Here is a 12,910-nt window from a genome sequence, read left to right on the forward strand (position 1 = left end):
ATTTCTAAAAAAAACAAACATTTTCAAAAAATCACAATTTTCAAAAATAATAACAAATTTCCAAAAAATCAAAATTTTGAAACATCATAAAAATTTTCAAAAAACTAAAAAAATTGGAAAAATCATAAACAATTTCGAAAAGTTGTTATAAATTTTCGTATTACAACAATTTTCACCATAAACATTTTCAAAAAATCAAACATTTTCGTATTATAACAATTTTCAAAGAACCATAAGAATTTTCAAAAAACCATAAAACTTTTCAAAATATAACAATTTTGAAAGATCATCGAAATTCAAAAAAAGTAAAAGTTTTCAAAAACATTTTCAAAAAATCATAAATTTTATCATAACAAATTTCAAAAGCCCATAAACATTTCCGCAAAATCATAATAAATATTCCAAATTCAAAATTTTCGCTCAAAAACAAAACAAAAACACAAATTGGAAAATAATCAAAAAACAAAGAATCGCAAATTTTACTTGAAATCAACAAATACCAAAACTCAATGCAACTCTAGGAAAAGCCGAAATCTTCAGTTAATCATCATTTTTGAACAAGCAATGCATAAATTTTGGAGACAAATTCTATACAAATCAAGAAATATTTTTAACCGCCAATTATCGTGCATGCAAGGTGGCAAAGGTAAGTGATAACCTAACTATTTAATGCATTTATTGTAGAGTAGGGCGGTAATGATGAAACACACAATAAGCAATAACCAATTATATACTGTTATTTGTTCTAAAATATATTTTTCTGGTAAACTATTTTTATGTGAGAATGCTTAAAGGGACATGTGACTTGGTTTTTGTTGTTGAAAGAAACCATAGTGAAGGTATGATCGATATCGGACCACTATAGCATGTAAAAACTGAACGATCAAAATTAAGTTGTATAAAAAACTTTATTATTTGACATGATATCTTCACGAAATTTAGCTCAGATTATTTTCCAAGGCAATGTTACAGTTACCGAACATATCATTCAGATCGGATTACTATAGCATATAGCTGCCATAGAAACTGATCTATCAAAATCAACAAAAATAATTTTTTACGCTATAAGAAAAGGTGCAAGGTCAGTGCTATATGGGGGATGCATCAAAACTTCCCAGCCAAGCTCTCCCAGTTTTCGCCGAGTCATCAAAGATGTGTGTGGCCTAGCGTTGTCCTCATAGAATAGCCGCTCATAGCGTAGGTCATAGGTTTTGCGACCATTTATTGAGCTTCACCACGCTTGGACCATGATCTTTTTCGCACATTATCGTATTTGATCCATTTTTCGATTTCTGTTACCATTCGCTTCAGAAATTGTTCGATTTCATTTCGTTTCAGCTAAGAATCGCAGATGTTTTTCACAGACAATTCATGTGGTACCCAAACTTCAAGCTTCTTTTTGTAGCCAGCCTCTTTTAAATGGTTCAAAATCGTATGGTGATGAATGTTAAGTTCCTTAGCGATGTCATGGCTGCTTATGTCAGGGTCCTGTTCAATATTTTCCATTATTTTATCGACTTTTTTAACGATAGGTTGACCAAAGCGAGGTATATACATATTTCACATCGAAGTTTCCAGCGGAAAGTGAGCGGATTATTGTTGTGCTACACAAACTGATACAGCATCGTATCCATAAACTTCACAAATTTCTATGGTGGCTTGCTTGGCATTCTTCCCTTTTTATACAAAAATTTCAAAATATAGCTAATTTCTTCATTATTTTCACTCATTTTTGAACAGCTGTAACTTTTTTTCAACTTTTCCGGATTTTTTTTCTGGTTAAATGAAGCCTAAAGTCTCACCTTTCCAATACTATATGGCATGACACAATGTGATTGGTAGCACTGAAGATATACGACTACAACGGCATCTATGGACAAAATACGAAAATACTTTTTCGACTACCCAATATGTTGAATAATAAAATCGAAATTGCCAAAAAAGAGCATTTCTTTTGAAGGATACAATATTTTCAGCCTGTTTGGTATAATTTCTGATGATCTTTGAGTAAAGATCACATTGACATGCAATGCTTATATTTTAAAGTATTAATTTTTTACTTATTACTTAACATATTCTAAGCATAGCGGTCCCTATATACATACATATGTATGTGTACGTGTCTAAATTCTAAGCATGCTGGGTAAGTCTAGCTTATCTCGTAATACGCTGCCCAATTTCTTCTTAAATACATAAGCATTCAAATATAAGAATTCAATGAAATTTGCTTACTCACCATGGCTAGACCCTTTTCCACAATTAGACATATTGAGATGTGCACGAAAGAGTCTGGAAATAAATATTTTTGTTTTTTACAAAGCGAATATGTAGTTATGCAAGCTTTATCAAATTTGTTACAATCTTAAACTATTATAATTTCTTAACTGTTTGTTCTCGCTGCCAATATCGCTGCTGTGGCAAAATAAACTCATTGATCCATTTAAATGAACATTGAAATATTTAATTATTTTTTCTTATCCCTTACTATTTATATGTATTTACTCATTCGTAGAACTTGCTTCAGAGCTTCTGTACGTTGGTCTCATATATGTAAGCGGTATTGCCTTCTTTTCGCTGTATGAGCCGACTTACTGCCTCTTAGCTCGCACTCAAAATTTAACGATTTGTTATAAAATTTACTGAAGTTATGCTTCTTCTTGGAAAGTTTATTAAAGTTGTTCTTTCGTACTTTATACTTACATAAAATCAATAAAAGCGAAGCGTGACCTTCTTGTCCTTGATCTTTGCCACTCATAAAGTAATACCAATCCAAAGGGTTTATTCTGATGCCATATCTGCAAGATTAAATGAAAAAAAAGCTAATTTATAAGGTGTATTTTCGATGATTATTAACACTTCCTGAACATACATATGTATGTATTATTCACGCATGAATCGATAAGAAAACTATTTTTTTTTTAAATTTATCGGCTGAACTTTTTTCTTTACTATTCTTCATTAAACTTTTTTTTCAAATCCATTATTTGTATACTTACTTGAGCAGGTTTTCTAAGCACAATCGGAATCCCCCAATTGTTAAAAGCAGGAAACCCCAATTAACGAGACCTGTGAAATTACTAAATCCCGAACTCCATGAAAATAGTGAATCACGTGGGCGGTGGCAACTGAAAAGAGCAAATGTGTTGTTTAAAGAAGCAAAAAGCACAATATTATAAATATTTCGAGAAAGCTCAGTTAAGTTCAGCCTCGTCCTTTTCTAATTTGAAGTTGATCTCTTTAAGAATTCCACTTTAAATTCTGCCAATTTTTTCTAATTTTGATAAGGAAACGAATAGGTAAAACTCAAAAGTTTTGAGTAAGCTTTCACTCAAAGTTTATTTAACCTTTTACTATTTCTAAGCTTCTGTCATATACCATAAGTTCATTCAAAGCTCATAAGTTTTTTTTTTCAAAGCTTTCAGCGCTTCAATAAACCATTATATACACTTAAAGCTACCAAGTCTAATGCATACTTATTTCAATCAAGCTTTTGATTACGTAAAAATTTTGTAACTATTGAAATATTTGTAAATTTTAAAGCAAGAAATAGATATCTTGCATAAAATGTTCACTAAAAAGCTTTCAGTGCTTTCTATACAATCGCACTACTTACGGTTTATCTGGCTGTTCTTTACGTTGTTTTTCCTCTTTGCTTTGAATCTCCTCGGCTCGTGTCACACTCTGCGTCCGCCGATATCTCTGCTTCTTTTCACCATTTCCATTTCCATTGCCATTGTCGTCTTTGTCCAAGACTTTTCTATATTTATTTAGATCTATGGGTATGCCATTTTGATCTAACAATGCCGAACTGGATCGTCGTTTGCGCAATTCACTGAGATTGTGTTCGGTGGCGGAGGCAGAACGACGCAGCTTTTTAATGATGCCCATACCGCCATTTTGCTCACGCTGCGGCATGTTTTGGCTGTTGTGGGGGAGAGGGCGTTCAACAGTTGAGCTAGTCTTTTCAGTCTGGAAATAATGAAAAGGGAGAAAACAAATTTAATATACCAGAAAATACATTCTTTGATTTTTCAGGCATTGGAGACTATTTTTTGGTTGGATTACTGATTATTTATTGGTGTACAATCAGAATGGCGAACAAAAAAAAACTAGATTTTCATGTATTTTTATACACAAATTTATTATCTTCTCAAAATAGGCTCTCGCGATTAGATTTCTAGATTGTTGGGGCAGATTCGCCGATATATTGATAAGCCCACGCCTCGTTATTAGTAATGATGCGTTTCATGAATGTATGGTCCTTAGCTACAATGTCTTTTTTGAAATCTCTACTCGGAGTCATTTTCGCAAGAGATTCAGGGCTTTTTGGTACGAGTTTTGCATTGACTTCTTATTCAAAGTATTAACCAAAATAGTCAAGCTTCGAATTTGATCTTAAACGATTCATGTTATTGTGAACAGTCGCGTTAGACAAATTTAATCTCTTTACAATCTCTCGAGTTGTTATTCGACGATTTGCATCGGCTTCAAGAGTTCTTTCAGGACGTGGTGCTTCCTCAAGATTGAAATTGCCGGAACGAAATTTCGCAAACCAATTTTTGGCATTCGGTCCACACATCTCCGTACACATTACTTTCGCCTTGCTTGAATTGCATTTTATCCCTTTTGATCATAAAACATTAAAATATGTCGAAAATGCTATTTTCGATCTTCCATCTTCGATAGGGCACCAAACCAAAATTGTTCTAAAAAAATGTTGTGTTTTCAAACAAGCCTTACTATATCAGCTGTTCAAATATATAACGGTAAATCGGTTAAGTGTGAAGTTGGTTGCGAAAAAGTTCAATAAGATCAGCTGTTGTCATCATACGAAATTACTTAGTGAACGACGCAATAATTTTTTTTTAAATATGTATGTAAGTATATAAACGATTGGAGTTATTTTTCAAAGATATTATTGCAAAATTGCAGTTAAATATTTTATGAGCGCTTCTGGAATGTCACATTTAATAATCATGTTGTTTTGCTATTTTTTGTTATATTTTTAGCTAGTGGCCGATTAGCCAAAAAATAATTATCGGTTTACTTAATCAGCACTTGAAAAAATATAAACTCTGAGTATTGTGTTAAAATTTTATAAAAAAACAAAGGCAAAAAACGTATTTGCATTTTTAATCTTTGTTATAAATGACCGATAAAATTCCATTCCTATTGATAATTCCAGTTAAAAATCGCAATTATATTGATTCTAATATTTTTTTCAAACTTACTCGCTTGAGTACGTATTTTTCTTCTTTCAATTACATTGATGAATCGACTACTTACTTGTATATCTATTCATGGAATATCACTTAAACATGCCTATAAAAATCGAAAACGAAGAAATAATTTTTTTTACTTCGTTTAACCACAAATTATTGCCAAATAATAGAGGAATCAATACCCCACGAGCATAATATCTTATTATATCAATGTTGTGGCTTTTTATTAGATTGCATTTAACCACAAATGGTTGTGCCAGCTTCATTTCATATCGCATATCACTTGAAAATTCGCTGCTTTTGCATGGGATTCTCCTATGACGTCATCAATAAGCGATACTCTGTATTGCTTGAGAGGTCTCTGTCAAAGTGTGTAAGCCACTTTAAAGTGTAGCTTTCGTATTTATTAATTTTTTTTACAGAATTTTTATTTGTTTGGTTGCTTGAAGGGGGAAGCACAGTGGCGCCAGATCGCAACTCCATTTTCATTTACTCAATTAAGATTATGCTCTCATAAAGCTCATCATTGGCATTTTAAATAATCTTTTTCAATTCTTCAATTTCAATATTATAAATACAACTTTACAATTTTCTGAAATAATGGAATCTTTTTTTGAAAATATTGTCTCCGTGAATCTCGAACTAAAATCCACAATACAACATTAGACTATTTTATACACTCAGAACATATCGTATCTATTTATACCCTGAACAGGGTATATTAAGTTAGTCACGATGTTTGTAACACCCAGAAGGAAGCGTCGGATACCCTATAAAGTATATATTTTAATGATTAGTATGTTGAGCTGAGTCGATTTAGCCATGCCCGTTTGTCTGTCTGTCCGTCTGTATATATACGAACTAGTTTTTAAGATATCGTTTTGAAATTTTGCAAACGTCATTTTCTCTTCAAGAAGCTGCTCATTTGTCGGAACGGCCGATATCGGACCACTATAACATATAGTTGCCATATAATCTGAACAATCGGAATCAAGTTCTTGTATGGAAAACTTTCACATTTGACAATGTATCTTCCCCAAATTTGGTATAGATTATTTTCTAAGGCAACAATGTAATCTCCGAAGAAATTGTTCAGAAATGAACCTGTGAAGGGTATATTAGCTTCGGTGCAGCCGAAGTTAACGTTTTTTCTTGTTTTTATTTATTTTTATCTGACTAAGTGTGGCTACTTTTCGCTTGACCCAGTTTATTAATGCATTTCTGAGTACTTAGTTAGAATAGTCAATATTTGTCCCTCCGAGGGTAAGTTACTACTAACCTTATCTTGAATGTATTCAGATGACAGGGATGAAAATCTGAGAATTTTGGCAACACAAAAATTTTTTATGGAAGTCTAGTGGGATCAGATGACATAATATTGATGATTTCTAGTCTATCATCTTTGTTTTTTGTGATTTTGCTTAAGTCCTTGCTAAAATCGAAAATGATAGCAAAAATTTCTTAACACATAGAATTTTTTTGTTCTAGTCAAAGATCGAGGGGATCAAACCATTTTTTGCAGTCAAATTCGTATTCAGGACACCTCAAATACCCCTCAGACCTTCTATCACATGAGTCGCAAATTTTTCCTTCAGATTTTTTGAGTAGTGTAATCAGTTCAGGCGCCAATTATATTATTTACTAAATTTAGAGAGTAAATGCATATAAATATTTTAGTAAAAAGCCATGCAATTTCAGAGTTCATAACACGATGTAATTGCCTACATATTTATTAGAAGTAACTATATATTATTATTATTAATATGTTATCAACGGAGTCCCTAGAATTGCAAGTCATTTTCTCATTTAACGCGAAATTGCGTGCGTCATCCGGCGGGGTCTTTATAAACTGAGAGCAATACGTATACATTGCATATACACATATACGTATAGCGTATGACAATATTTCTGCATATATCGAACAAATATATGTTCATATGCATATATCTTTTGTTTTTTTTAAAGGTCACTGCACTGGGATTTATATTTAAAAATAAATTCCCGTGTATATTCTGTATCTTAATATTTTTAATCAATGTTTACATTTTGAGATAAATTTAAGTAAGTGGGTGTTTAATTATCATTTATTCGTTTGTCCACAATACGTTGCAAATTTGAAGTGGCAGCGTGCTCTCGGCACGTACACAAGTGTGTACTTATCCATACACGATTTTCATACAAATAAGTTCAAGTGAGCCATAGTCATTATCTCAGTGACGTCACTCAAAAGCGACCATATAAAGATCATGGATCATTGACGAGGCTCAGGTTCAAGCCTGACAACAAAACAAATAATGGTGACGTGTTTGGAGCAATAAAATATTTAGTTAGGCTTGCCATGAGACGTTTGAACTTGAGATGTCTTTTCTTCATCGAAACGATCGATTTTTAAGATCTTTGTGATTAAAATAGTTCAAAATACTCGAATAAGTGATGATTTTGAAGAAATTGGTACCCTAAAAGTGTAATTAACGGAAGGTACGATTAATGTTTCCAGGACGATCTGAGATCGGAAAACAGAAGGATGAATTTTTAATATTTTTTTGAATTTAGCACAAAAATTTTGAATTTAAAAATTCTCATTCAAAAGTTATAGATCTTTTCATTACCTACAATATCGTCTATACCTTTTTCCATTCTTAACCCTTAAAAATTCAGCCACGCCCCCACTTGGTTTTTCCGACCTCAAATTGCTCATATTATTTTACCCCTTATTTTTCTTATTTTTTTTTTAACAATGAATTTCAATTGGACTGAAATGGTGTTACCCACATTTTATCAGTTTAAGTGAATGAAAATTTTGTAAACAGGTGGCAACCCTTCTTAATATATATTTTTTATAAACTTTCGCCACATTTTATCAGTTTAAGCGAATGTAAATTTTTTAAAATGGTGGCAACCCTACTCAAAATTTATGTTTATAAACTTTAGCCTTTTTAACAGGTGGCAGCACTTCTTCAAATTTATTTTGTATGAATTTTATCCAAAATTTATCAGCTTAAGCGAATTGAAATTTTTTAACAGGTGGCAACCCTTATCTAAATTTATTTTTTTATGAACTTTTCTAAACATTTTTTATTCGTTTCTCTTATCTTCTTACCGAATTAAAATTTTCTGGAAAGTGGCAACTCTTTTCGAAATTTCTTTAAGGTTTCTTAAATCTCGTTAAGGCTTCTTAATCTTATACATTTCTTGCTTTTAAATTTTGCTTTTAATTCTAGAAACGGGTGGTAACACATTTATAAAAACTTTATAAAAATAACTAACCTCTATTTTTAACACTACTGTTGCGCAGTGAGAGATTCAGTACAAAAATATTGATACCTGTTTCTTAAAAATACCTATGTATGTTTGAAAAAACAGACTTTTCTCCATACTTTAACTCTTGTTCTTATTCCTTATTAACGAACAAATTTTTTTATCGCAATTTTACACACTTTTTGCTGCCACAATGCTAATAAATGTGTAAATATATAGTAGTAAGAAAGAATTTCGAAAACATCCTAATTTGGAGTTAATAGCTCTGGAATATTTTTCTGGATGGCTTAGTTTGGTTCCCTAATGATTTGAGTACACACCGCATGTCTAACATGTCTATATATAGAAACGTGTACCTGCACATGCTATATAAAAGAAACCATAGCAAATGATGCGAATTTGCCGGCTGTCTGCCCGCCCCATTTCATTACCACTTCAACCCCGACTGCATAATTTCGTGAATCCAGCCATAGCAGCAATGCAGCGAAGCGACACGGCTTCTGCGCGGTTTGTTGAACCATCGCTGCCTTTCAAGGGCACTTCTTCTCATATTTGGCGCCGTGCCGGTACGCAAGTGCGCAAAAGCACAAGTATCAAAATAAAAAGGAAATGAACATTAAAATTAACGAAAACGAAAACAAGCGACACCTCGTTTCCTCAGCTGTCGGTGTATTCTTTTTTTTCGTTTTTTTTTCTACTTTTGATGTTTGCATAATGCATTAAATGGTAAATTTGAGGTGCATAAATTGAAAAGTTTTGCATTTTTCAAATTAATTTTCAAATTTATTTGAGTACAAAACATTTTGAGGATCGTCTTTTAAGTTCTTGAACTACAACTCGAACTGATTCTACAGTTTTTTTTTTTACAAATTGCCTTCAGAGCTCATATATGTGAATAGATGTTATTAAGCGGAAGTAGCTCACCAGAATTTTTGTGATGCACTCAGCTCAACATAAACCGCAAAAGGTTTAGAAAACTTCCATCTTTTCTGCGCTTTCAGAAGACGCGGAAGTCTTTATTTAAAAGCGCAAATTCTTTAAGAAATTCTCTTGGCAGCGCGGAGATCCTTATTTACAAGCTCAACTCCCGTGTCCATAATTTTTAAATTTTTGTATATTTTCTTTACATTTTGTTTACATTTTTATAATTTTTATTTTTTGCTAATTCGATCCAAAAACTTCAAATTTTTTAACTTTCCATACGTACAAGCTTTTGTCCAAGGTCACTTTCATGTCTTTTTTGTAACAAATGCCTATGTGCCTTACAAAACCCTAATTACAACATTTATATGCTGTGAAATCTGTACAAGAAAAGAGTCTGACATACTTCGGTCATTTTATGATAAATAGGTCAGCAAAACAAGCGAAGCAAAAGCCCATGGGTATATGGACATTTTGTCTGCCTCCTTGCTAATTACTACTTTGATTGGCAAGAGAGCTGGTTATACCTGCATTCCATACATGGTGGTGGTCCTTTCGCAACGAGGTTACTTTGATAAAACAATGATCTATTTACTAAAAAATTTTTGCTACCAAATATATCGTTTTATTTCTGGTCCTAGTGATTTTTTACATTACTAAAGGACATTTGTTTGTATGTATTCTTCATTCGACACAAATCTACTAAGAACTCTAATAATTCTAATAATTGGCCTTATAAACTATGTAATTCATGAAGCATCAAATTTGTTAATATTTTTTTTTCGAAACTTGTCTATGCTTCTGTGGTTTTTCAACCATTAAAAATCTCAATAAATAAAACAGACTATGAATGTTAAGATCTTATAGTCAACGACTTTGGTATCTGGCATATTGACAGTCCTTCTGTGGATATAAATCTCCGCATGCTTCTGCAAGGTATACTAACTCTCTTGCGAGAGGTGAATTCATGTCCCATTTGCGGTTTTCTTATTTTAAATGATCGCCTAGCTATTACTTACTTATACGGCTGTGCAAACTGACGTTGAACAACACGAAAAGCTCCGTCAGGATCGGGAAGGACATCTCCGAGCCGTTCGATCGCAAGCTATTGCCTCTGTAAAATATACAGTCTGGTTTATTCAACACTAATTCTCAGTCTTTAGTTAAAACAATCATTAAAATGTTAATATTTATTAAACAAGTGACTATTATCTAAAGTGCCACATCACAAAGTATTGTTTAAACATCGCAATAACAACAAGTGATCATTAAAAATTGTAGCTATCAGTGTGAACGCCGGCTTCTGTTATGGTCGCATAATAAACGATTTAACAACCCACCAAAGCATGAGTAGTTCGAAGCCATAATAGAACCAGTGTATTTCTGAAAGATACTATACAGATTTCTGTCGTTTATCTGCTGTTGAGAGCTTATGTATGTTATATCTTAAACAGCGGGTTCTTTCGTAAACAGTAGCAGATGATAAGAGCTGTACGAATCGGATACAACAGAAAAAAGTTCAATGGTAATCAAAACAACACAAAATCGCACAAATTACCCAATGATGAATGAATTTTCAGTCGAAAGCCTAAGGTTTTCCGTAATAATCTCTAAAATTTGATTCATGATTTTTATACCATGAAGTTGGTAACACCCAGAAGAAAACGACGGAGACCCTATAGAGTGTAAATATACAAATGACCATCATAACGACCGATTTAACCAAGTTCTTCTGACTGCATATACACGAATTCGTCTCCTTGTTTTTGAGATATCGGTCTGAAATTTCGTATACTCCTTTTCTCTCCAAAAAGCTGCGAAGAAGAAGATGATATCGGACCACTTCCATATGCTTAAACTGAACGCTCAAACCCAAGTCCTTGTATAGAATATTTTGTATTTATGAAGGGTATATAGACTCGGTGAATCGCGGTTTAAGTTTTTTCTTGTGTTACAACTGCAATATAGTCCAGTGCGTCACTATTAGTCGCCCGCGGGTTTAGAAATTAAGGGCACCTTTTTTAGCTTTGCTTGGTCACTTCTATGTTCTTCTGTTCTCTTTTATCGGCTTTGCTATTAAATTTCGATTTGATTAAGTCAATATATTTTTATACCAGTTTGTTCGGTTTGTCACTCTGTAAGTTTTGGTCTTGTCTTTGGTATTTTCAAAGTAATCTCAGATTTATCACTGGGTATGTTCAACAAAGTATCTGATTGATCTTACATGCGGTGACGAGCACATGTTGTAGATTATAAAGAAGCTGTGCATATATAAATGAATATAAGTATATCGACGAATATGCATATATACATATATATAATATATGAATAAGTGCATATAAAAATGTGCTTACATAAACAGAATATGCTGTGATAAGAGAAAAATGAATGAGCAGAGACTTTGCTAGTGTCGTTTTTACTATGTCGACCATAGAAGTGAGTACACAAGTAGGTGTATTACCTTGTTCAGCTTGACAAGTCCGTATAGGATTGCTTTTCGGTAATAATTAGGTATTATTTTGCATTATTACTGGTTAAGTTGTTACTGCTCGGCCTCAATTAGACGTTTGGTCGAGCTTATAATTTTTACCTGATGATTTTGAACTATTAAATTCTACTACAAGTTTAAAGAATATTTGAGTTTATGATGTATTGATACCAAATTGATTTTTATCAAATCCTGTATGTTCTTTTTTATAAATATGTATTCACTATCGTACATCTGCTCAATTTCTGTATCATTTATCCAATAATAATAGTATAAATCTCACAATTTTCTAATTAGTCCGTTTTTAGTCAGGAAACACTGTTTGTAAACTGGTAATTTTCCTGCTTACTCCCAAGTTTTGCTTATGGTACATTTAGATACACAGATAGCTAGGTGTTACGTATTTATCTGATAGCTGCTTATTTCTGTTTGTTCAACTCTTTAAAATCATATCTACGTCTCATATATTGTTTACACTAAATTAATAATGATGCACTAAGCTAAGCTCACTCAATCAGCTACGGCAATCACGGAACTTATGTACATATGTATGTATGTATATTCTCTGTTCATGGAATATCTTCCAAAGTGTAATAATAGTATTTACTTGTTGCACAAGTTGGGTGGCACAATTGGCTCACGTAATGTCGTGAAGCTTGTTGCAATAATACTGTACATATGTATATATATATGTACGTTTGCAAGTACGCAATGATTGCCCCGAAAATGCGCGGAAGTTTCATAATTCTAAAGAGTTCTAATTACCATACTTCTGTAACTGAATCAATTATCGTCGTATATACTAAACATATGTACATATATGTGGAGTGGAACTGTTGATGAATTTAAACTGTAAGTTCTAGGTTGTTTCGAGAGGCATATGTTATCAGTGAGATAGGAATTGTTAAAGAGAAATGACAGTTCTTTGACTGTTGACACAGCAATTTAAGTCACACATTTTTATTAAGCTCTGTCTTTGCTAACGAGAAGATTTTTCTTATCAAATAGCTGGGGAAAAATC

General features: G+C 32.6%; 2 protein-coding genes across 3 annotated transcripts in view; one reads left to right on the forward strand and one right to left on the reverse strand.

Annotated features, from left to right (window-relative positions):
- LOC120767901 (diacylglycerol O-acyltransferase 1) overlaps positions 1-12,910 on the reverse strand; it is a 29,812-nt gene that overhangs the window by 6,572 nt on the left and 10,330 nt on the right. For both annotated transcript variants that reach the window (XM_040094246.1, XM_040094247.1), the window contains exons 2-5: positions 3,614-3,969; positions 2,997-3,125; positions 2,701-2,795; positions 2,237-2,289 (exon numbers count right to left, since the gene is read on the reverse strand). In XM_040094246.1, the coding sequence (XP_039950180.1) occupies positions 2,237-2,289; positions 2,701-2,795; positions 2,997-3,125; positions 3,614-3,915 (579 nt within the window). In that variant the 5' untranslated portion in view covers positions 3,916-3,969. The remainder of the gene's footprint in view (positions 1-2,236; positions 2,290-2,700; positions 2,796-2,996; positions 3,126-3,613; positions 3,970-12,910) is intronic.
- Positions 407-12,910, forward strand: part of LOC120767902 (trans-1,2-dihydrobenzene-1,2-diol dehydrogenase-like) — a 66,188-nt gene continuing 53,684 nt past the window's right edge. Inside the window, exon 1 of the mRNA XM_040094248.1 lies at positions 407-646. Within this exon, the coding sequence (XP_039950182.1) occupies positions 565-646 (82 nt within the window). The 5' untranslated portion in view covers positions 407-564. The remainder of the gene's footprint in view (positions 647-12,910) is intronic.

The sequence above is a fragment of the Bactrocera tryoni genome, chromosome 2 (genome assembly GCF_016617805.1).
Source record: "Bactrocera tryoni isolate S06 chromosome 2, CSIRO_BtryS06_freeze2, whole genome shotgun sequence".
Classification (NCBI taxonomy): Eukaryota; Metazoa; Arthropoda; class Insecta; order Diptera; family Tephritidae; genus Bactrocera; species Bactrocera tryoni.